The sequence below is a fragment of the Bombina bombina genome, chromosome 7 (assembly GCF_027579735.1).
Source record: "Bombina bombina isolate aBomBom1 chromosome 7, aBomBom1.pri, whole genome shotgun sequence".
Classification (NCBI taxonomy): Eukaryota; Metazoa; Chordata; class Amphibia; order Anura; family Bombinatoridae; genus Bombina; species Bombina bombina.
Genome location: NC_069505.1, coordinates 510,564,345 through 510,589,489, shown reverse-complemented (window position 1 = coordinate 510,589,489; position 25,145 = coordinate 510,564,345). Strand labels below are relative to the sequence as shown.

The 25,145-nt window shown below is 41.5% G+C and overlaps 1 protein-coding gene across 3 annotated transcripts in view; it reads right to left on the bottom strand.

Moving 5' to 3' along the window:
- The window catches only part of LOC128666916 (oocyte zinc finger protein XlCOF6.1), a 258,096-nt gene that overhangs the window by 114,133 nt on the left and 118,818 nt on the right, over positions 1 to 25,145 (bottom strand). For all 3 annotated transcript variants that reach the window (XM_053721734.1, XM_053721733.1, XM_053721732.1), the window contains 2 exons: positions 22,964 to 23,119; positions 19,301 to 19,390 (listed from right to left, as the gene is read on the bottom strand). In XM_053721734.1, coding sequence (XP_053577709.1) covers positions 19,301 to 19,390; positions 22,964 to 23,015 — 142 coding nt within the window. In that variant the 5' untranslated portion in view covers positions 23,016 to 23,119. The remainder of the gene's footprint in view (positions 1 to 19,300; positions 19,391 to 22,963; positions 23,120 to 25,145) is intronic.

Below are 25,145 nucleotides of genomic sequence, written 5' to 3'. Positions count from 1 at the left end.
TTGAAAATTTTGAAAAAGTGTGAAGAGAAGACCAAGTTGCAGCTTTGCAAATCTGTTCAACAGAAGCTTCATTTTTGAATGCCCATGAGGAAGCCACAGCCCTAGTAGAATGAGCCGTAATTCGTTCAGGAGGCTGCTGTCCAGCAGTCTCATATGCAAAACGGATGATACTCTTCAGCCAAAAAGAAAGAGGTAGCCGTAGCTTTCTGACCCCTACACTTCCCAGAAAATACAACAAACAGGGAAGAAGATCGACGAAAATCCTTAGTTGCCTGTAAGTAAAACTTCAAGGCACAGACCACGTCCAAATTATGCAACAGTCGCTCCTTCTTAGAGGAAGGATTAGGACACAAGGAAGGAACAACAATTTCCTGATTAATATTTTTAGTTGAAACAACCTTAGGAAGAAAACCAGGTTTGGTACGTAACACTACCTTATACAAATGAAAAATAAGATAAGGAGAATCACATTGTAATGCTGAAAGCTCAGAAACTCTGCGAGCAGAAGAAATAGCAACCAAAAACAAAACTTTCCAAGATAATAACTTAATATCTATGGAATGCATAGGTTCAAACGGAATCCCTTGAAGAACTTTAAGAACTAAATTCAAACTCCAAGGAGGAGCAATAGATCTAAACACAGGCCTGATTCTAGTCAGAGCCTGACAAAAAGATTGAAGATCTGGTACATCTGCCAGACGTTTGTGAAGCAAAATAGACAAAGCAGAAAACTGTCCCTTTAAGGAACTTGCTGACAACCCTTTCTCCAATCCTTCTTGGAGAAAAGACAAAATCCTGGGAATCCTAACCCTACTCCACGAGTAGCCCTTTGATTCGCACTAATAAAGATATTTACGCCATATCTTATGGTAAATCTTTCTAGTAACAGGCTTACGTGCCTGAATCAAAGTATCGATAACCGAATCAGAAAACCCTCGCTTAGATAAAATTAAGCGTTCAATCTCCAAGCAGTTAGCTGCAGAGAAACTAGATTCGGATGATGGAAGGGTCCCTGAATAAGAAGGTCGTTCCTCAATGGAAGTTTCCACGGAGGCTGGGATGACATGTCCACCAGATCGGCATACCAAGTCCTGCGAGGCCACGCAGGGGCGATGAGTATCACCGACGCCCTCTCCTGCTTGACTCAGGCAATCACCCGGGGAAGGAGAGCAAATGGAGGAAAAAACATAAGCTAGGCTGAATGACCAAGACACTGCCAAGGCATCTATCAGTTCGGCCTGGGGATCCCTGGACCTGGACCCGTATCTCGGAAGCTTGGCATTCTGGCGAGATGCCATGAGATCCAACTCCGGCCTGCCCCATCTGAGAATCAGATCGGCAAATACCTCCGGATAGAGTTCCCACTCTCCCGGATGAAATGTCTGTCTGCTCAGAAAATCCGCTTCCCAGTTTTCCACCCCTGGGATGTAAATCGCGGACAGATGGCAAGAGTGAGACTCCGCCCACTGTATTATCCTGGCTACTTCGGTCATCGCTAAGGAACTTCTTGTTCCCCCCTGATGATTGATGTAAGCCACCGTCTTAATGTTGTCCGACTGGAATCTGATGAATTGGGCCGAAGCCAACTGAGGCCAAGCCTGAAGCGCATTGAATATTGCTCTCAATTCTAGGATATTGATGGGAAGGAGAGACTCCGCCTGAGTTCAGACCCCCTGAGCCCTCAGGGAATTCCAGACTGCTCGCCATCCCAACAGGCTGGCATCCGTTGTCACCATCACCCATGAAGGTCTGCGAAAGCATGTCCCCTGGGATAGATGATCTCTATGTCTCCTGATCCAGATGCATTTGAAGAGACAAATTTGTATAATCTCCATTCCACTGTCTGAGCATGCTCAGTTGCAGAGGCCTGAGATGAAACCGAGCAAATGGAATGATGTCCATTGCCGCTGCCATCAAGCCAATTACCTCCATGCACTGAGCCACAGACAGCCAGGGATTGGACTGAAGGGCTCGGCATGTGTTCAGAATTTTCAATTTTCAGACCTCCGTCAAAAATATTTTCATGGATAGAGAGTCGATTAGAGTTACCAGGAAGGCAACCCTTGTCTGTGGAACTAGAGAACTCTTCTCCAAATTCACCTTCCAAAAGGAAGAGCCACGAACTGAAAGTGTTTGTCGAGAAAGGCAAACCTCAGGAACTTGTGATGATCTCTGTGGATAGGAACATGAAGATATGCATCCTTTAGATCCACGGTAGTCATAAATTGACCCTCCTGGATCATTGGAAGAATGGTACAAATACTTTCCATCTTGAAAGATGGAACTCTGAGAAACTTGTTCAGACTCTTGAGATCTAAGATAGGTCTGAAAGTTCCCTCTTTTTTGGGAACCACAAACAGATTTGAATAAAACCCCTGTCCCTGTTCCTGTATTGGAACGGGACAAATTACTCCCATGGATGATAGGTCTCTTACACAACGTAAGAACGCCTCTCTCTTTATCTGGTCTACAGACAATCGAGAAAGAAGGAATCTTCCTCTGGGGGAAGAATTTTTGAATTCCAGTTTGTATCCCTTAGATACAATATCTATTGCCCAAGGATCTTGAACGTCTCTTATCCAAGCCTGGACGAAAAATGATAGTCTGCCCCCCACTAGATCCGGTCCCGGATCGGGGGCCGCCCCTTCATGCTGGCAGTGGCAGCAACAGGTTTTTTGGGTTAATTGCCCTTGTTCCAAGCCTGGTTGGGCCGCCACGTGGACCTGGGTTGAGAATAGCCCCCTCCTGCTTAGAGGAAGGGGGAGAGGGAGTTCCCTTGAAATTTCGAAAGGAACTAAAATTACTCTGACGACCCTTCTGTTTGGACTTCTTATCCTGAGGGAGGAGGTGACCCTTACCTCCCATGATGTCAGAAATAATTTCTTTCAAGTCAGGACCAAACAAGGTCTTTCCCTTGTAAGGAAAAGCCAAAAGCTCAGTTTTGGACGACACATCGGCAGACCAGGACTTCAGCCATAAGGCCCTACGCGCTAAGATAGAAAACCCTGAGCTCTTAGCCGCCAACTTAGTAATTTGCAGCGAAGCGTCAGTCACAAAAGAATTAGCCAGCTTAAGGGCTTTAATTCTGTCCTGAATCTCTTCCAAAGTAGTCTCAGTTTTAAGAGATTCCTCCAGAGCATCAAACCAATAAGCAGCCGACGTGGTAACCGTGACAATGCAGGCTCCCGGCTGCAGAAGTAATCCTTGATGAACATAAAGCTTCTTAAGAAGACCCTCTAATTTCTTATCCATAGGGTAATTGAAAGCACAACTATCCTCAATAGGGATAGTAGTTTGTTTAGCCAAAGTGGAAATAGCACCTTCCACCTTAGGTACCGTCTGCCAAGAATTCCTGATAGCATCCGCTATGGGATACATCTTCCTGAAAACGGGAGAGGGAGAAAACGGTATACCTGACCTCTCCCATTCCTTAGCAATAATTTCCGAAGTTCTTTTGGGAACTGGAAAAACCATCTGAATAAGAAGGAACTTCTAGATATCTGTCCAACTTACTAAATTTTTCTGGAGGGACCACGATAGAGTCGCAGTCGTCCAGAGTCACTAAAACATCCTTCAATAGCAGGCGGAGGTGTTCCAGCTTAAACCGGAAAGACATCACTTCAGAATCCGTCGGTAGCAGGGCGCTATCCGATTCAGATAGCTCACCCTCAGATAGGGGCTCCAGTTCTGACTCTTGTAAAGGCATTTCTGACCTCGCAATTAAAGCATCCAAAGTCGCATTAGCCACGAGGTCGTCTTTCCTCCTGCGTTTGCCTTGGAGTACAGGAAAGGCAGACAACGCTTCAGAAATAGTAGAGGACATGACAGTTGCTATGTCCTGTAGAGTAAATGCAGCTGAAACTGCAGAGGTACTGGACTGTGCCTGGGTAGGCGTTAGGGACTGTGACGCTTGGGAGAAAGATGTGGCATACTCCGATTCTCATCGTTAGAACCTTGAGAAGCATCCGCCTTATTTAAATTTGTATCAAAAAACATTTGCTCCCTAAACTGCAAAGCCCTCTCAGTACACGAAGGGCAAAAGCTAACGGGAGGTTCCACAGTTGCATTCAAACATAAGGAACATGTAACATTCATATCCATGTCCATGTTAATTTCTGAATCCCAGTATAACAACAAAACAGACTTTGTCTTGCCCTTGTAACTAATAAGGATAATAAACAGCTCAGAATAAAGTGGACAGCTGTACTCTTAATAATAACCAAAATAACAGAGGAGACTCTTAAACCGGATCAATAAACAAGCCTCAGTCGCCTCTACAGCTCTGCTGTGGCGCCTACCTGCCCCCTCGATGTGCACTCCGCTCCTAGAAAATACCGCCCATGACCGCTTCTTCTTATGACCATGTGGTCCCGGCAGTTAAAGAAGTAGCCGAGCACTTCACCCACGCCAGCGCGGCTTCCAGAGTGAGGGAGGAAAGCTCCGCCCGTCGTGGGTGTATCCCAGTGCCGAAATCTAAACCTCGTGGGCCATTGCATGTCGCTGCAAGCGCAGCTGAAAACAAACACAAGCGGTCTCTCACTCGCCGCTCCTAGCTGCCAATATGTATGTTCGCAATAAAAATACACGGATCCCCATAAAAACCTGAGACCAGACTGTGAGAGCATATTCTACATTCCCATTCAGTCCCATATAACACCCCAGCGTCAGCCCAAGTCCATTGCGCTCCCACATAACGTTTGCATCTAAATGTGACTGAGCGGTCATTAATCCTCCCCCACCACATCCACCATAATACCTAAGAGGTAAACGGATAGCACTAAGCGCCCTCCAGATATGAGACCTAGCTTCGGTTTATTGACTCCTAGTAGTCAAAAAGTAAATTCAGAAGTATAAAGATGAAAACCAAAGCGCCACTTAAGGCTCGATCCGCATAAACCAAAAAATACTACACAAAATAGGATAAAATAAAACACTATCTACTTTAATTGCACATAAAATAAAATAATTCACATAACAAATTGTTCTAAAGACACTAATTAAAATACTTTCTTAGAGTAATTTAAAAACGTGGGTCTGCACTTAGACTATTCCAAATAACAGAGGTTGTTAGAAACGTTGGAGTCGAAACTCCTCTACTCCTGATCGGTAATGACTTCGCAAGTATCTATTGAAATGGGTCGATCTGTGATATCGTCTGCGGTTCTATTACAAACTGCAAATGTTATAAATGTGCACTGGGTCAAAACCCTCTGTGCTTAACAAAGTGATCAGACCAATATCGTGAGTGAATGTTAAATACGCTTGACAAATAAATCTAAATCTAAATTCCAAATCCTCTAATGTCTGTGGCAAAAGGAAATAAACAGTGTGTTAAAAACAGAATTGTATAAACAATGACGAAGCATGAAGTTTTTGTGATATAAAAATTAAGCGTGAATATCTCAAATTACAACAAAATAAATTCAATCTGTGCTGTGCAGATTTTCAAAATCAAGTGAAAAACAAAGAAAAAAGAAGAAAATAACAGTGGAACGCAGTTAAGGAACGCTTCATATTTTAGGCTCTAAGGAGCATCACTCGTTGGATTGTACATTTTACATTTTTTAGGAACACCAAAGGAACACTTTACATTTTAGAGTCTAAGGAGCATCACATGTTGGACTATTTTTTATAATTTTTAATTTTCACATTTTTTGAATCCACAGTGGCCACTGTTATTTTCTTCTTTTTTCTTTGTTTTTCACTTGATTTTGAAAATCTGCACAGCAGAGATTGAATTTATTTTGTTGTAATTTGAGATATTCACGCTTAATTTTTATATCACAAAAACTTCATGCTTCGTCATTGTTTATACAATTCTGTTTTTAACACACTGTTTATTTCCTTTTGCCACAGACATTAGAGGATTTGGAATTTAGATTTAGATTTATTTGTCAAGCGTATTTAACATTCACTCACGATATTGGTCTGATCACTTTGTTAAGCACAGAGGGTTTTGACCCAGTGCACATTTATAACATTTGCAGTTTGTAATAGAACCGCAGACGATATCACAGATCGACCCATTTCAATAGATACTTGCAAAGTCATTACCGATCAGGAGTAGAGGAGTTTCGACTCCCACGTTTCTAACAACCTCTGTTATTTGGAATAGTCTAAGTGCAGACCCACGTTTTTAAATTACTCTAAGAAAGTATTTTAATTAGTGTTTTTAGAACAATTTGTTATGTGAATTATTTTATTTTATTTTATGTGCAATTAAAGTAGTGTTTTATTTTATCCTATTTTTTGTATTTTTTGGTTTATGCGGATCAAGCCTTAAGTGGCGCTTTGGTTTTCATCTTTATACTTCTGATAATACCTAAGAGGCCTTGGGGAAAATTAGGGGGTACAAAAAAGATAGGCTGCAGCGTGTCCTGAGTTAGGGTCTGTCCCAGAAGTAATGGCTGCACATACCTGAGTGCTGATCTACAGCATGTATCGTCCCACAGCTCTGAAGAAGTCTTCTGCATCTTCTTGCCAGTCTGTGGAGACATGAAGGGCCTTAGTTAGCAGGGCTAAGACCATTTTAAGAAGGGCAGCATACAATATGGGAGGCACAGTGAAAAATTAATCCCACCAGTTCCCCATGCCTTAAAGCCACCTGTAGCTCTGCTTACAAGAGGTTGACCAGGTCCTGGCTACACCCTGAAAGAAAATAGTACTCACTGGCACCATTTAAAAATAAAAAAAACTCTTGATTGAAGAAGCTAAACTATCACCTCACTTTACCTCTTCCTATTTCTAACACAGGCAAAGAGAATGACTGGAGTGGGAGGGAAGGGAGGAGCTATATATACAGCTCTGCTGTGGTGCTCTTTGCCTCCTCCTGTTGACCAGGAAGCGATATCCCATAAGGATGAAATCCGTGGACTCATCGTATCTTGTAAAAGAAATAGATAATAGGAGTAAATTAGCAAGTTGCTTAAAAACAGAATTTATGTTTACCTGATAAATTACTTTCTCCAACGGTGTGTCCGGTCCACGGCGTCATCCTTACTTGTGGGATATTCTCTTCCCCAACAGGAAATGGCAAAGAGCCCAGCAAAGCTGGTCACATGATCCCTCCTAGGCTCCGCCTACCCCAGTCATTCGACCGACGTAAAGGAGGAATATTTGCATAGGAGAAACCATATGATACCGTGGTGACTGTAGTTAAAGAAAATAAATTATCAGACCTGATTAAAAAACCAGGGCGGGCCGTGGACCGGACACACCGTTGGAGAAAGTAATTTATCAGGTAAACATAAATTCTGTTTTCTCCAACATAGGTGTGTCCGGTCCACGGCGTCATCCTTACTTGTGGGAACCAATACCAAAGCTTTAGGACACGGATGAAGGGAGGGAGCAAATCAGGTCACCTAAATGGAAGGCACCACGGCTTGCAAAACCTTTCTCCCAAAAATAGCCTCAGAAGAAGCAAAAGTATCAAACTTGTAAAATTTGGTAAAAGTGTGCAGTGAAGACCAAGTCGCTGCCCTACATATCTGATCAACAGAAGCCTCGTTCTTGAAGGCCCATGTGGAAGCCACAGCCCTAGTGGAATGAGCTGTGATTCTTTCAGGAGGCTGCCGTCCGGCAGTCTCATAAGCCAATCTGATGATGCTTTTAATCCAAAAAGAGAGAGAGGTAGAAGTTGCTTTTTGACCTCTCCTTTTACCAGAATAAACAACAAACAAGGAAGATGTTTGTCTAAAATCCTTTGTAGCATCTAAATAGAATTTTAGAGCGCGAACAACATCCAAATTGTGCAACAAACGTTCCTTCTTTGAAACTGGTTTCGGACACAAAGAAGGCACGACTATCTCCTGGTTAATGTTTTTGTTAGAAACAACTTTCGGAAGAAAACCAGGTTTAGTACGTAAAACCACCTTATCTGCATGGAACACCAGATAAGGAGGAGAACACTGCAGAGCAGATAATTCTGAAACTCTTCTAGCAGAAGAAATTGCAACCAAAAACAAAACTTTCCAAGATAATAACTTAATATCAACGGAATGTAAGGGTTCAAACGGAACCCCCTGAAGAACTGAAAGAACTAAGTTGAGACTCCAAGGAGGAGTCAAAGGTTTGTAAACAGGCTTGATTCTAACCAGAGCCTGAACAAAGGCTTGAACATCTGGCACAGCTGCCAGCTTTTTGTGAAGTAACACAGACAAGGCAGAAATCTGTCCCTTCAAGGAACTTGCAGATAATCCTTTCTCCAATCCTTCTTGAAGAAAGGATAGAATCTTAGGCCTAGATTTAGAGTTCGGCGGTAAAAGGGCTGTTAACGCTCCGCGGGTTTTTTTCTGGCCGCACCATAAAATTAACTCTGGTATCGAGAGTTCAATAAAATGCTGCGTTAGGCTCCAAAAAAGGAGCGTAGAGCATTTTTACCGCAAATGCAACTCTCGATACCAGAGTTGCTTACGGACGCGGCCGGCATCAAAAACGTGCTCGTGCACGATTCTCCCATAGGAAACAATGGGACTGTTTGAGCTGAAAAAAAACCTAACACCTGCAAAAAAGCAGCGTTCAGCTCCTAACGCAGCCCCATTGTTTCCTATGGGGAAACACTTCCTACGTCTGCACCTAACACCCTAACATGTACCCCGAGTCTAAACACCCCTAACCTTACACTTATTAACCCCTAATCTGCCGCCCCCGCTATCGCTGACCCCTGCATTACACTTTTAACCCCTAATCTGCCGCTCCGTAAACCGCCGCCACCTACGTTATCCCTATGTACCCCTAATCTGCTGCCCCTAACACCGCCGACCCCTGTATTATATCTATTAACCCCTAACTTGCCCCCCACAACGTCGCCGCAAGCTACTTAAAATAATTAACCCCTAATCTTCCGACCGCAAATCGCCGCCACCTACGTTATCCCTATGTACCCCTAATCTGCTACCCCTAACATCGCCGACCCCTATGTTATATTTATTAACCCCTAATCTGCCCCCCACAACGTCGCCGACACCTACCTACACTTATTAACCCCTAATCTGCCGAGCGGACCTGAGCGCTACTATAATAAAGTTATTAACCCCTAATCCGCCTCACTAACCCTATCATAAATAGTATTAACCCCTAATCTGCCCTCCCTAACATCGCCGACACCTAACTTCAATTATTAACCCCTAATCTTCCGACCGGAGCTCACCGCTATTCTAATAAATGTATTAACCCCTAAAGCTAAGTCTAACCCTAACACTAACACCCCCCTAAGTTAAATATAATTTTTATCTAACGAAATAAATTAACTCTTATTAAATAAATAATTCCTATTTAAAGCTAAATACTTACCTGTAAAATACATCCTAATATAGCTACAATATAAATTATAATTATATTATAGCTATTTTAGGATTAATATTTATTTTACAGGCAACTTTGTAATTATTTTAACCAGGTACAATAGCTATTAAATAGTTAAGAACTATTTAATAGTTACCTAGTTAAAATAATTACAAATTTACCTGTAAAATAAATCCTAACCTAAGATATAATTAAACCTAACACTACCCTATCAATAAAATAATTAAATAAACTACCTACAATTACCTACAATTAACCTAACACTACACTATCAATAAATTAATTAAACACAATTGCTACAAATAAATAAAATTAAATAAACTATCTAAAGTACAAAAAATAAAAAAGAACTAAGTTACAGAAAATAATAAAATATTTACAAACATAAGAAAAATATTACAACAATTTTAAACTAATTACACCTACTCTAAGCCCCCTAATAAAATAACAAAGCCCCCCAAAATAAAAAATTCCCTACCCTATTCTAAAATACAAATATTACAAGCTCTTTTACCTTACCAGCCCTGAACAGGGCCCTTTGCGGGGCATGCCCCAAGAATTTCAGCTCTTTTGCCTGTAAAAAAAAACATACTATACCCCCCCCCCAACATTACAACCCACCACCCACATACCCCTAATCTAACCCAAACCCCCCTTAAATAAACCTAACACTACCCCCCTGATGATCTTCCTACCTTGTCTTCACCATGCCAGGTTCACCGATCCGTCCTGGCTCCAAGATCTTCATCCACCCCAAGCGGGGGCTAGACATCCACTGAAGAAGTCCAGAAGAGGGTCCAAAGTCTTCCTCCTATCCGGCAAGAAGAGGACATCCGGACCGGCAAACATCTTCTCCAAGCGGCATCTTCTATCTTCTTCCATCCGATGACGACCGGCTCCATCTTGAAGACGTCCAGCGCGGATCCATCCTCTTCTTCCGACGACTAGACGACGAATGACGGTTCCTTTAAGGGACGTCATCCAAGATGGCGTCCCTCGAATTCCGATTGGCTGATAGGATTCTATCAGCCAATCGGAATTAAGGTAGGAATTTTCTGATTGGCTGATGGAATCAGCCAATCAGAATCAAGTTCAATCCGATTGGCTGATCCAATCAGCCAATCAGATTGAGCTCGCATTCTATTGGCTGATCGGAACAGCCAATAGAATGCGAGCTCAATCTGATTGGCTGATTGGATCAGCCAATCGGATTGAACTTGATTCTGATTGGCTGATTCCATCAGCCAATCAGAAAATTCCTACCTTAATTCCGATTGGCTGATAGAATCCTATCAGCCAATCGGAATTCGAGGGACGCCATCTTGGATGACGTCCCTTAAAGGAACCGTCATTCGTCGTCTAGTCGTCGGAAGAAGAGGATGGATCCGCGCTGGACGTCTTCAAGATGGAGCCGGTCGTCATCGGATGGAAGAAGATAGAAGATGCCGCTTGGAGAAGATGTTTGCCGGTCCGGATGTCCTCTTCTTGCCGGATAGGAGGAAGACTTTGGACCCTCTTCTGGACTTCTTCAGTGGATGTCTAGCCCCCGCTTGGGGTGGATGAAGATCTTGGAGCCAGGACGGATCGGTGAACCTGGCATGGTGAAGACAAGGTAGGAAGATCATCAGGGGGGTAGTGTTAGGTTTATTTAAGGGGGGTTTGGGTTAGATTAGGGGTATGTGGGTGGTGGGTTGTAATGTTGGGGGGGGGTATAGTATGTTTTTTTTTACAGGCAAAAGAGCTGAAATTCTTGGGGCATGCCCCGCAAAGGGCCCTGTTCAGGGCTGGTAAGGTAAAAGAGCTTGTAATATTTGTATTTTAGAATAGGGTAGGGAATTTTTTATTTTGGGGGGCTTTGTTATTTTATTAGGGGGCTTAGAGTAGGTGTAATTAGTTTAAAATTGTTGTAATATTTTTCTTATGTTTGTAAATATTTTATTATTTTCTGTAACTTAGTTCTTTTTTATTTTTTGTACTTTAGATAGTTTATTTAATTTTATTTATTTGTAGCAATTGTGTTTAATTAATTTATTGATAGTGTAGTGTTAGGTTAATTGTAGGTAATTGTAGGTAGTTTATTTAATTATTTTATTGATAGGGTAGTGTTAGGTTTAATTATATCTTAGGTTAGGATTTATTTTACAGGTAAATTTGTAATTATTTTAACTAGGTAACTATTAAATAGTTCTTAACTATTTAATAGCTATTGTACCTGGTTAAAATAATTACAAAGTTGCCTGTAAAATAAATATTAATCCTAAAATAGCTATAATATAATTATAATTTATATTGTAGCTATATTAGGATGTATTTTACAGGTAAGTATTTAGCTTTAAATAGGAATTATTTATTTAATAAGAGTTAATTTATTTCGTTAGATAAAAATTATATTTAACTTAGGGGGGTGTTAGTGTTAGGGTTAGACTTAGCTTTAGGGGTTAATACATTTATTAGAATAGCGGTGAGCTCCGGTCGGAAGATTAGGGGTTAATAATTGAAGTTAGGTGTCGGCGATGTTAGGGAGGGCAGATTAGGGGTTAATACTATTTATGATAGGGTTAGTGAGGCGGATTAGGGGTTAATAACTTTATTATAGTAGCGCTCAGGTCCGCTCGGCAGATTAGGGGTTAATAAGTGTAGGTAGGTGTCGGCGACGTTGTGGGGGGCAGATTAGGGGTTAATAAATATAACATAGGGGTCGGCGATGTTAGGGGTAGCAGATTAGGGGTACATAGGGATAACGTAGGTGGCGGCGATTTGCGGTCGGAAGATTAGGGGTTAATTATTTTAAGTAGCTTGCGGCGACGTTGTGGGGGGCAAGTTAGGGGTTAATAGATATAATACAGGGGTCGGCGGTGTTAGGGGCAGCAGATTAGGGGTACATAAGTATAACGTAGGTGGCGGTCGGCAGATTAGGGGTTAAAAATTTTAATCGAGTGGCGGCGATGTGGGGGGACCTCGGTTTAGGGGTACATAGGTAGTTTATGGGTGTTAGTGTACTTTAGGGTACAGTAGTTAAGAGCTTTAGAAACCGGCGTTAGCCAGAAAGCTCTTAACTCCTGCTATTTTCAGGCGGCTGGAATCTTGTCGTTAGAGCTCTAACGCTCACTGCAGAAACGACTCTAAATACCAGCGTTAGAAAGATCCCATTGAAAAGATAGGCTACGCAAATGGCGTAGGGGGATCTGCGGTATGGAAAAGTCGCGGCTGAAAAGTGAGCGTTAGACCCTTTCCTGACTGACTCCAAATACCAGCGGGCGCCCAAAACCAGCGTTAGGAGCCTCTAACGCTGGTTTTGACGGCTACCGCCGAACTCTAAATCTAGGCCTTAGGAATTTTTACCTTGTCCCAAGGGAATCCTTTAGATTCACACCAACAGATATATTTTTTCCATATTTTGTGGTAAATTTTTCTAGTTACAGGCTTTCTGGCCTGAACAAGAGTATCAATAACAGAATCTGAGAACCCTCGTTTTGATAAGATCAAGCGTTCAATCTCCAAGCAGTCAGCTGGAGTGAGACCAGATTCGGATGTTCGAACGGACCTTGAACAAGAAGGTCTCGTCTCAAAGGTAGCTTCCATGGTGGAGCCGATGACATATTCACCAGATCTGCATACCAAGTCCTGCGTGGCCACGCAGGAGCTATCAAGATCACCGACGCCCTCTCCTGATTGATCCTGGCTACCAGCCTGGGGATGAGAGGAAACGGCGGGAATACATAAGCTAGTTTGAAGGTCCAAGGTGCTACTAGTGCATCTACTAGAGTCGCCTTGGGATCCCTGGATCTGGACCCGTAGCAAGGAACCTTGAAGTTCTGACGAGAGGCCATCAGATCCATGTCTGGAATGCCCCACAGTTGAGTAATTTGGGCAAAGATTTCCGGATGGAGTTCCCACTCCCCCGGATGTAATGTCTGACGACTCAGAAAATCCACTTCCCAATTTTCCACTCCTGGGATGTGGATTGCAGACAGATGGCAGGAGTGAGTCTCCGCCCATTGAATGATTTTGGTCACTTCTTCCATCGCCAGGGAACTCCTTGTTCCCCCCTGATGGTTTATGTACGCAACGGTCGTCATGTTGTCTGATTGAAACCGTATGAACTTGGCCTTTGCTAGCTGAGGCCAAGCCTTGAGAGCCTTGAATATCGCTCTCAGTTCCAGAATATTTATCGGTAGAAGAGATTCTTCCCGAGACCAAAGACCCTGAGCTTTCAGGGGTCCCCAGACCGCGCCCCAGCCCATCAGACTGGCGTCGGTCGTGACAATGACCCACTCTGGTCTGCGGAAGGTCATCCCTTGTGACAGGTTGTCCAGGGACAGCCACCAACGGAGTGAGTCTCTGGTCCTCTGATTTACTTGTATCGTCGGAGACAAGTCTGTATAGTCCCCATTCCACTGACTGAGCATGCACAGTTGTAATGGTCTTAGATGAATGCGCGCAAAAGGAACTATGTCCATTGCCGCTACCATCAAACCTATTACTTCCATGCACTGCGCTATGGAAGGAAGAGGAACGGAATGAAGTGTTTGACAAGAGTTTAGAAGTTTTGTTTTTCTGGCCTCTGTCAGAAAAATCCTCATTTCTAAGGAATCTATTATTGTTCCCAAGAAGGGAACCCTTGTTGACGGAGATAGAGAACTCTTTTCTACGTTCACTTTCCATCCGTGAGATCTGAGAAAGGCCAGGACTATGTCCGTATGAGCCTTTGCTAGAGGAAGGGACGACGCTTGAATCAGAATGTCGTCCAAGTAAGGTACTACTGCAATGCCCCTTGGTCTTAGTACCGCTAGAAGGGACCCTAGTACCTTTGTGAAAATCCTTGGAGCAGTGGCTAATCCGAAAGGAAGTGCCACGAACTGGTAATGCTTGTCCAGGAATGCGAACCTTAGGAACCGATGATGTTCCTTGTGGATAGGAATATGTAGATACGCATCCTTTAAATCCACCGTGGTCATGAATTGACCTTCCTGGATGGAAGGAAGAATTGTTCGAATGGTTTCCATTTTGAACGATGGAACCTTGAGAAACTTGTTTAGGATCTTGAGATCTAAGATTGGTCTGAACGTTCCCTCTTTTTTGGGAACTACGAACAGATTGGAGTAGAACCCCATCCCTTGTTCTCCTAATGGAACAGGATGAATCACTCCCATTTTTTTTTTTTTTTTATTTTTTTTTTTTTTTTTTTTTTTTATTACAGTGAAGGGGAAAAAAAAAAAAGTGGTAAAAATAGAGTGAAAAGTGTTTTTTTTTCTTTTTTTCCCTTTTTTGTGTGTATTAAACCGGTGTAGCTAGAGCCTATTGATATTAATAGATATGATATCTATGACAAAAAGATATTTGTTTGTCCTGATCTACAGATACTAATCTTGTTCAGACAAAATTTAAGATATTTGACTTCTTAGCATATATACTTACTACTTTAGTTAGTTGCTTTTAACAGCCATTTGGTATACAAAGACAAAAAGACAGAAACCATATACACTTTACACAATAATAGATAGGTAAGCATATTTTGATTTAGTTAGTTACTAGAATTGACCCTCTAAGAGATGTCTAAGACAGGTTATATGTAACATAAAAAGAACCATAAAAAAACAGATAACCATCTAGTTATACAGGCCTAGACCATCTATGATATCAGATTATTATAGTAAGCGCATAACTTTTTGCGCACTGGAGCATAATTTAACAGGATTTGTGTTCTTTTTCTCTCTTTCTTCCCTTTTTCTTTGTGTATATATAACTATGACTTTAGCTTGCTAAGATAAAGCGATAAGATATAGAAAAAACAGCTATTGTCTTATTCTACTAAAGTTACTTAATGCACAATAAGTATCAAGCACGAAAAATGAAAAGGATGGGGGAGAAAAAGAGAAACAAAAAAACAGTAGGGAACCAACTTAGAAAAGTACTTGCATGTCCAGAGATAATGGTGACAGTCCTGTCTTGACAGATTCTTGCCAAGACCAGTAATAGGGATACTGCTAGTCAACTAAATGACTAGGTAGTTTTGTGAAGAAGCCAGATGGGCAGTGGTAATAATCCGTATGACCGCTCCACGGAGAGAGGGGGGAAAAAAAGGATCTTCTAGATGTTGAGGATTCCTCTGGTTAAAATATCCATTTTCTTCTCCATAGGGTCAGCAAAACATAACTCCTGCGGTTCAAAAGATTTCTTTTACAGGCTTATAGGCAGATCGGAGGCCTCTCCACCTCGAGAGCAGCGAAAGGTACCTATTGCCTTGACGACCTGGTAGCTTCTTGTTCGATATAGTCCCTTAGAGCCGAGAAGAAACTGACAGTCACTCACTATTAATTTCCTGCTATAGGGATAGACTGGTCTGATAAGCGTCTATAGTTTCTCTTGTGGACTGTTGGTAACCTGGCGGTTTCACCGGCCAACGGCATAGAAGCAGTACCTACAGAGCACTGAGCTGTGGCCTTTATATGCTGGTAGTAGGCAGATAATGCTGTAGCGGTAACAGTACCCGCAGATCACCAAGCTGTGGGAACGGCACCTGCAGGCCGTCAGACTGCGGCTTTTGTAGAAGCAGGAGATACCTATCGCCTTAACGGACCTGTGACTTCTCGCTTTGTATGCGCCCTTGGGACCGGGCAACAGCTGATAGTGACTGACTTTGTTGTTCCGCTGTAAGGGTAAGCTGGTCTGTTGAGCGTCTGTAGCTTCTCCTCTCGACTGTAGGTAACCAGGCGGATTCACCGGCCCGCGGTACGGGAGCAATACCTGCAGATCACAAGACTGTAGCTTTTATATGATGGTAATAGACCATTCGTGTTGTAGTGAGCGTAGATTATTCACGGCAAGGTGAGTCTCACTTCGAGGTTGCGTCTAAAGGATGTCATTTAGACATGGTGTGGGGCCTTCGTCGGACAGTCTCCGTGGACCCGAAGGGCTTACACCACTCGAGCTGTGACCGTGGCGAGTCGGCCTTACGCCACTCAGGGACTTCGGCGCCTGTGGACCGGTTTTCAGGTACACGTATCCGCTCAGCAGTAGGTCCAAGATGCTGGCTAGGAAATAGGCTTTGCGGTTAGCATAGGACGCTCAAACTAGCGAGCCGGCGTTGGAGCAGCATGGCTCTGTGAGCACCGCCCCGGAAGTCGAATCACTCCCATTTTTAACAGGTCTTCTACACAATGTAAGAATGCCTGTCTCTTTATGTGGTCTGAAGACAATTGAGACCTGTGGAACCTCCCCCTTGGGGGAAGCCCCTTGAATTCCAGAAGATAACCTTGGGAGACTATTTCTAGTGCCCAAGGATCCAGAACATCTCTTGCCCAAGCCTGAGCGAAGAGAGAGAGTCTGCCCCCCACCAGATCCGGTCCCGGATCGGGGGCCAACATTTCATGCTGTCTTGGTAGCAGTGGCAGGTTTCTTGGCCTGCTTTCCCTTGTTCCAGCCTTGCATTGGTCTCCAGGCTGGCTTGGCTTGAGAAGTATTACCCTCTTGCTTAGAGGACGTAGCACTTGGGGCTGGTCCGTTTCTACGAAAGGGACGAAAATTAGGTTTATTTTTGGCCTTGAAAGACCTATCCTGAGGAAGGGCGTGGCCCTTACCCCCAGTGATATCAGAGATAATCTCTTTCAAGTCAGGGCCAAACAGCGTTTTCCCCTTGAAAGGAATGTTAAGCAATTTGTTCTTGGAAGAAGCATCCGCTGACCAAGATTTCAACCAAAGCGCTCTGCGCGCCACAATAGCAAACCCAGAATTTTTTGCCGCTAACCTCGCCAATTGCAAAGTGGCGTCTAGGGTGAAAGAATTAGCCAATTTGAGAGCACGGATTCTGTCCATAATCTCCTCATAAGGAGGAGAATCACTATCGATCGCCTTTTCTAGCTCATCGAACCAGAAACACGCGGCTGTAGTGACAGGGACAATGCATGAAATTGGTTGTAGAAGGTAACCCTGCTGAACAAACATCTTTTTAAGCAAACCTTCTAATTTTTTATCCATAGGATCTTTGAAAGCACAACTATCTTCTATGGGTATAGTGGTGCGTTTGTTTAAAGTAGAAACCGCTCCCTCGACCTTGGGGACTGTCTGCCATAAGTCCTTTCTGGGGTCGACCATAGGAAACAATTTTTTAAATATGGGGGGAGGGACGAAAGGTATACCGGGCCTTTCCCATTCTTTATTTACAATGTCCGCCACCCGCTTGGGTATAGGAAAAGCTTCTGGGGGCCCCGGGACCTCTAGGAACTTGTCCATTTTACATAGTTTCTCTGGGATGATCAAATTCTCACAATCATCCAGAGTGGATAACACCTCCTTAAGCAGAGCGCGGAGATGTTCCAACTTAAATTTAAATGTAATCACATCGGGTTCAGCTTGTTGAGAAATTTTCCCTGAATCTGAAATTTCTCCCTCAGACAAAACCTCCCTGGCCCCCTCAGACTGGTGTAGGGGCATTTCAGAACCATTATCATCAGCGTCCTCATGCTCTTCAGTATCTAAAACAGAGCAGTCGCGCTTACGCTGATAAGTGGGCATTTTGGCTAAAATGTTTTTGATAGAATTATCCATTACAGCCGTTAATTGTTGCATAGTAAGGAGTATTGGCGCGCTAGATGTACTAGGGGCCTCCTGAGTGGGCAAGACTCGTGTAGACGAAGGAGGGAATGATGCAGTACCATGCTTACTCCCCTCACTTGAGGAATCATCTTGGGCATCATTTTCTGTGTCACATAAATCACATCTATTTAAATGAGAAGGAACCTTGGCTTCCCCACATTCAGAACACAGTCTATCTGGTAGTTCAGACATGTTAAACAGGCATAAACTTGATAACAAAGTACAAAAAACGTTTTAAAATAAAACCGTTACTGTCACTTTAAATTTTAAACTGAACACACTTTATTACTGCAATTGCGAAAAAGTATGAAGGAATTGTTCAAAATTCACCAAAATTTCACCACAGTGTCTTAAAGCCTTAAAAGTATTGCACACCAAATTTGGAAGCTTTAACCCTTAAAATAACGGAACCGGAGCCGTTTTTATCTTTAACCCCTTTACAGTCCCTGGTATCTGCTTTGCTGAGACCCTACCAAGCCCAAAGGGGAATACGATACCAAATGACGCCTTCAGAAAGTCTTTTCTATGTATCAGAGCTCCTCACACATGCGACTGCATGTCATGCTTCTCAAAAACAAGTGCGCAATACCGGCGCGAAAATGAGGCTCTGCCTATGATTAGGGAAAGCCCCTAGAGAATAAGGTGTCCAAAACAGTGCCTGCCGATATTATTTTACAAAATACCCAGATTAAATGATTCCTCAAGACTAAATATGTTTATATATGAATCGATTTAGCCCAGAAAATGTCTACAGTTTTAACAAGCCCTTGTGAAGCCCTTATTTACTGTGTAATAAAAATGGCTTACCGGATCCCATAGGGAAAATGACAGCTTCCAGCATTACATCGTCTTGTTAGAATGTGTCATACCTCAAGCAGCAAAAGTCTGCTCACTGTTCCCCCAACTGAAGTTAATTCCTCTCAACAGTCCTGTGTGGAACAGCCATCGATTTTAGTAACGGTTGCTAAAATCATTTTCCTCTTACAAACAGAAATCTTCATCTCTTTTCTGTTTCAGAGTAAATAGTACATACCAGCACTATTTTAAAATAACAAACTCTTGATTGAATAATAAAAACTACAGTTAAACACTAAAAAACTCTAAGCCATCTCCGTGGAGATGTTGCCTGTACAACGGCAAAGAGAATGACTGGGGTAGGCGGAGCCTAGGAGGGATCATGTGACCAGCTTTGCTGGGCTCTTTGCCATTTCCTGTTGGGGAAGAGAATATCCCACAAGTAAGGATGACGCCGTGGACCGGACACACCTATGTTGGAGAAATTGCATGCTTTATCTGAATCACTAAAGAAAAAATTTGGGTTCAGTGTCCCTTTAGGAAAATATAACTGTACAAAAGACAAAACGACCATCACAGAATCTTTCCTTTATTTAGTGAGAGTTACCTTTAATTGAATTTATAGGAACTTCTTCTTCCTCAAGCTTCACATAATCACACGCATATGGGTCTCCTTCATGCTTAACCACAGAGTCAGCTGATAAAAAAAAACAGCACAACAATATAATTTTTTTTATACATACAAAGCTTCTACTATAATACATTTAATCCCTAAAGCTTATTCCAGACTAATTTGGGCACCAGCGCCCTCTGTAGGATCTCTATATAGGGGTGTGGCTGGATCCTTTTCAGGCCATGTGGCTAGGAACTACAAGACCCAGAATGCCCCCTGGCCAATTAAGGAGTGATCTGGTTGGCTGTTTGTGCAAACCTGTTGTGTTGGGCAGATCTGCAAGGGGTGAGGACGGAGTCATTTATCATCACTGGGTAGTTGCAGCTAGGGTTGCCACCTCGAGATGTGAGGCAATAGCTCTATGTTCTTAAAGGGACAGTCTAGTCAAAATAAAACTTTCATCATTCAGATAGGGCATGCAATTTTAAACCACTTTCCAATTCCCTTTTGCCATCAAATTTGCTTTGTTCTCTTGGTATTCTTTGTTGAAAGCTACAGCTAGGTAGCCTCATATGCTAATTTCTAAGCCCTTGAAGGCTGCCTCTTATCTCAATGCATTTGACGTTTTTTCACAGATAGATGGTGTTAGTTCATGTGTGTCATACTTATGAGAGGGCACAGATTGGCTAAAATGCTGTCAAAGGAACTGAGATAAGGGGGCAGTTTGCAGAGGCTTAGATACAAGGTAATCACAGAGGTAAAAAGTGTATTATTATAACTGTGTTGGTTATGCAAAACTGGGGAATGGGTAATAAAAGGGATTATCTATCTTTTTAAACTATAACAATTCTGGTGTAGACTGTCCCTTTCAATTTTAAAAATTATTCTCTAGTTCTACAAACTTATATTTAATCTATCCTAGTTGCACATTTTACTAATCATTTGTAGTCTGTGTGGCTAAAACCTGTTTATCTTTGCTGCTATTTGCTGAACAGATTAACACACTATATAATAACGAATACAATGCTTTAGTAAGGATAAAAGTATTGAAGAATCATTTAAAGGGACAGTGTAGTCAAAAATTAAAAATACTAACATTTTAATAAAGAAAAAAAAGAAATGATATATATATATGGGTTTTGATTTGTCACAGTGGCGCTTCAGCACCAAAGTCCTCATTCATGCTGTAAATCTTGAAAGAAAGAAAGAACCATATAGTGATTCTATAGTGACTCAGTGGGAATAAGATCCTAAAGCGTTTAATTATATTATCACAATGAATATACAGTCCTGATTTGTATTGTCAGAAATCAGAACAATGTTAACAGTTTAAAACTCTTTATTTAGTTTTAAAAACAAATATACAGCTCAGATAAAAATCTCAAAATATATAATTTTATTAAAGGGATAGGAAAGTCAATAATAAATTTGCTTGATTTAGATAGGAGCATGTAATTTTAAGACACTTAAATTAACTTTTATTTTCAAATGTACTTTGTTCTCTTGGTATCCGCTGTTGAAAAAGAATACGTACATATCCTACACTAGTGGGTGCTAGTTGGTTATTGGTGCCTGCACACATTTTGTGATTAGCTCACTAGATCGGTTCAGCTATCTCTCAGTAGCGCTTTGCTGCTCCTTCAGCAAATTATTCCAAAAGAATGAAGCAAATTAGATAATAAAAGTAAATTGTAAAGTTGTTTAACCCCTTCACTACCTTATGATGTTCTATGCCGCCTAACCGCACTGGGCTTTAAAGCCATTAGAACGGCGTTGAACGTTATAGCCATTTGGCTTTACTACAGCCAAAGGCTCTTCCTAAATGGGATTGCGGGCTGGAGGGCGTCATAGGCACTCCCCACTGACGCGATCCCATCAATGAAACGGTCGCGTAATTTGAATTTTTTACTTATTTGTTTACATCAGAAATTTGTTCTGATGTAGACAAATAAGTACGGGCGGAGAGAGGTTAAAATTGTGTGCTCTATCTGAATCATTAAAGTTTTGGGGTTTTATGTCCTTTTATATTAATATTTAGAACAAATCTGACGAGCACTGGCTTATACTTTATGAATATGTAATGCAAATTGTGCTAGGTTTACAACCTATTTAACATTAAGCAAACCAGTAATGTTATCCTTCCTGACCAGTAACTTTTTTCCTGCTGACTAGTAAACTATAGTGATATTTTTCCTTACTGTATATAAATATGTAATATTAGTTCTACCACTGATGTTAAACCAATCACAAACAAATGCAAAAAGAATGTGGATGTGGTCTTAGGATATATTATTTGTATATTATTTCTTGTAGTGAAAAAAATTACATGTCCTAATTCAGGATTCTTCAAACTTTTGGTCGGGACTGATTACCGGGTCACAACACAACGTTTACTGTTGTATGAGAGTATGTCCTTGTCTGTTCAGGAACAGCAATTTTCTGTGTGTCCTGAGCGGGACTTTAATTGTGTGTTTAACAATCACATGGGCTTGTGGGTCAGTAGAACTAAAATAACATGCTCCAACAAATTACAATACAGGATCTCAAAAGAATAAGCCAGGAGAAAAGAAGTCCTTAGTTCTGTCCACTTTGAGATGAACAACTAACCGCAAAGGGGGAAGGGTAGGCACATTTTAAAGGGACAATAAAGTAAAAATTAAACTTTTATGATTTAGATAGAGAATGCAGTTTAAAGAGGCTGTCCAATTTAGTTCCATTATCAAATTGTGCAAATTATTTTTGTATGCAGACTTTCTGAGGCACCAGCTACTACTGGGCACGTGCAAGAGCTCACAGTGTATACGTATATGAGACTGATTGGCTAATGGCTGTCACATGGCACAGGGGACAGGGGGTAGTCAAATTGAGAAAAAAAAATCTTTTAATTTGTTAGAAACATTATACTATTCAGATAAAAATCAGAGTGATGCTGTATTGCTTTTTTATTATATGCTTGTTAATTATGGAATTTTTTTGTATTTAATGTGTTCTTTACTGCCCATCTTCCCCAAACGAGGTGTCTCTCACTGGTATTACTCAGGGAGAGCCAAGATGTAAAGAATATCAGGGAGTTACATCATCTATAGTTGCCAATTCTGTTGTGCAGGGCTTCACAAATCTGGATGCCAGGGAGTCATGGCTCCTAAAAATATTGTTCATGCATTTTTGTTATAAATACTCTCTATATAAAAAGTGTAAGCAGCCCGGTGGGAAAACAAGCCAAACCAGCCTTCATCATAATTTACCAGGCAAAATCCAAAGAGGGACCTAGCTCTGATACTATGATGGACAGAACTAGGAATGAAGGTGTCCCCCTTTTGAGAGAGGACCTCACCTGGTAAGTATTGGATAGTTTTGCTAAAATAAAATTATTTCCAAACCACTTAAAAAAAAAAAATATGTGAGAATGAAACTTAGTAGCTACCCAAAAATACTGGAGTAGCCAAAACAAATTGGTCAACTCCTGCTTTAGTAAACCCAGTATGTGGCCAACAATACCACATATAATTGAAGTGACCTATACCAAAAAACTTTATTAAACCCAGCAAACATTCAGTTAATTAATGGGACCAGTCTGCAGAATTTTCTGATGTTTTCCCAGATATTCTATTGCGATTGTAAAATTAGAAAATTGCGGTAATAACGTGACCTGCTTACCTCTATGATTACCATGAAGATATGAGGTTTGCATCTGGGTATTCTTAGACATTTTCTTGTACAGCACCACTAAATCCGTCAGATGCTACTAAAATTCTTTAGTGCCAAATGCAGTGACTAATGTGTATCAGGCCTGTTCTTGACAGTAACAGAAACCTAAAAACAGAGAGAAATGAATCTCAAATATAATTTATCGCCAAAAGGAGAAATATAGTATAGGGCTCAACAAACCCAGGTACCCACTGGTGCCTTAAAATTAAGCCCTGGGCCCCCACCAACCTCAACCAGCACCACCTAAAAGCTGGATCCTTTCTAGGCCTTGTTATGAAAAACAAATCCAACTTTAACTAGGTTATTATATAATTTGTGAGTATATAAAAAAAACATAATTTATGTAAGAATTTACCTGATAAATTAATTTCTTTCATACTGGCAAGAGTCCATGAGCTAGTGACGTATGGGATATACATTCCTACCAGGAGGGGCAAAGTTTCCCAAACCTCAAAATGCCTATAAATACACCCCCCACCACACCCACAATTCAGTTTAACGAATAGCCAAGAAGTGGGGTGATAAGAAAGGAGCGAAAGCATCAACAAGGAATTGGAATAATTGTGCTTTATACAAAAAAATCATAACCACCATAAAAAGGGTGGGTCTCATGGACTCTTGCCAATATGAAAGAAATGAATTTATCCGGTAAGTTCTTACATAAATTATGTTTTCTTTCATGTAATTGGCAAGCGTCCATGAGCTAGTGATGTATGGGATAGCAAATACCCAAGATGTGGAACTCCACGCAAGAGTCACTAGAGAGGGAGGGATAAAAATAAAGACAGCCAATTCCCCTGAAAAATTAATCCACAACCCAAATCAAAAGTTTTAAAGGGACACTAAACACCTGCTGCAAATTCTCCAAACTAACTTCTGCTGTCAAACATAAATATAATTCATATCTAGTAATCAAGGATGTGTATGCACTCTGGGCAGTTTACCCCCAGTATTGTTCAAAATAATGTTGTCAAACAGAATGCTGATACTGCTCTCAATGCTGCTATGTTTGCAGCCATATTGTAACGCCCGTTTTACTCACAGACACAGCAGTCATGTGATGCACATATTCTTATTTATCCAGTTTAGAGGGGAATTACCAGAACACTCGCTCACTGTGGAGCTGTGCGAGTGCTTCATTAGCTGTATATATTATTATATTTATCTTATGTGCCTCATATAAAAACATTCAGTTTGAGAAGGCATTATAATAAAAGCACTGCCACTTTTTTGCATTATAAATACATCTGCACTATTGTCTGCAGCACAGCTCCAGGAATGCACAGTCACACCTCCGTGAACGGTTGTAAATTATCTTAGCATACTACAGAGGGGGAGAAGGGGAGGGGGCATGTTCGTTGGAAGATAGCAGCTCTGATGTATAAGTGAATAACTAATGTATGCACTGTTAGTTTTTCAGCTGCTAGTTACAACGAAACATGCCTCCTCCCCCTCCAGGAATGCATATCTCCGTGAACAGTTGTGATTTCTCATAGCAAATTACGGGAGGGCGAGAGGGAAGGGAAGGAGGCATGTTCCGTTGTAACTAGCAACTGAAAAACTAACAGTGCATACATTAGTTATTCACTTATTCATCAGAGCTGCTATCTTCCAACGAACATGCCCCCTCCCCTTCTCCCCCTCTGTAGTATGCTAAGATCATTTACAACCGTTCACGGAGGTGTGACTGTGCATTCCTGGAGCTGTGCTGCAGACAATAGTGCAGATGTATTTATAATGCAAAAAAGTGGCAGTGCTTTTATTATAATGCCTTCACAAACTGAATGTTTTTTTATGAGGCACATAAGATAAATATAATAATATATACAGCTAATGTAGCACTCGCACAGCTCCACAGTGAGCGAGTGTTCTGATAATCCTCTGACTTGATTAATAAAAGTATATGCCATGTTCATCACATGACTGCTGTGCCTGTGTGGCAATATGGCGGCATACATAGTTTTACCAAGTGCTGGATCAGCAGTTTGATGGAAGACACTCTAATTGAACTGTTTGAGGTAAACTGACCCTCAAGAATAGAGATTCATGCGTAGTGTGTTATTATTAATCAGTATAAGTTAGTTTAAAGGATTTTTTGAAGGTGTTATAGGTCCCTTTAATCTTAATAATG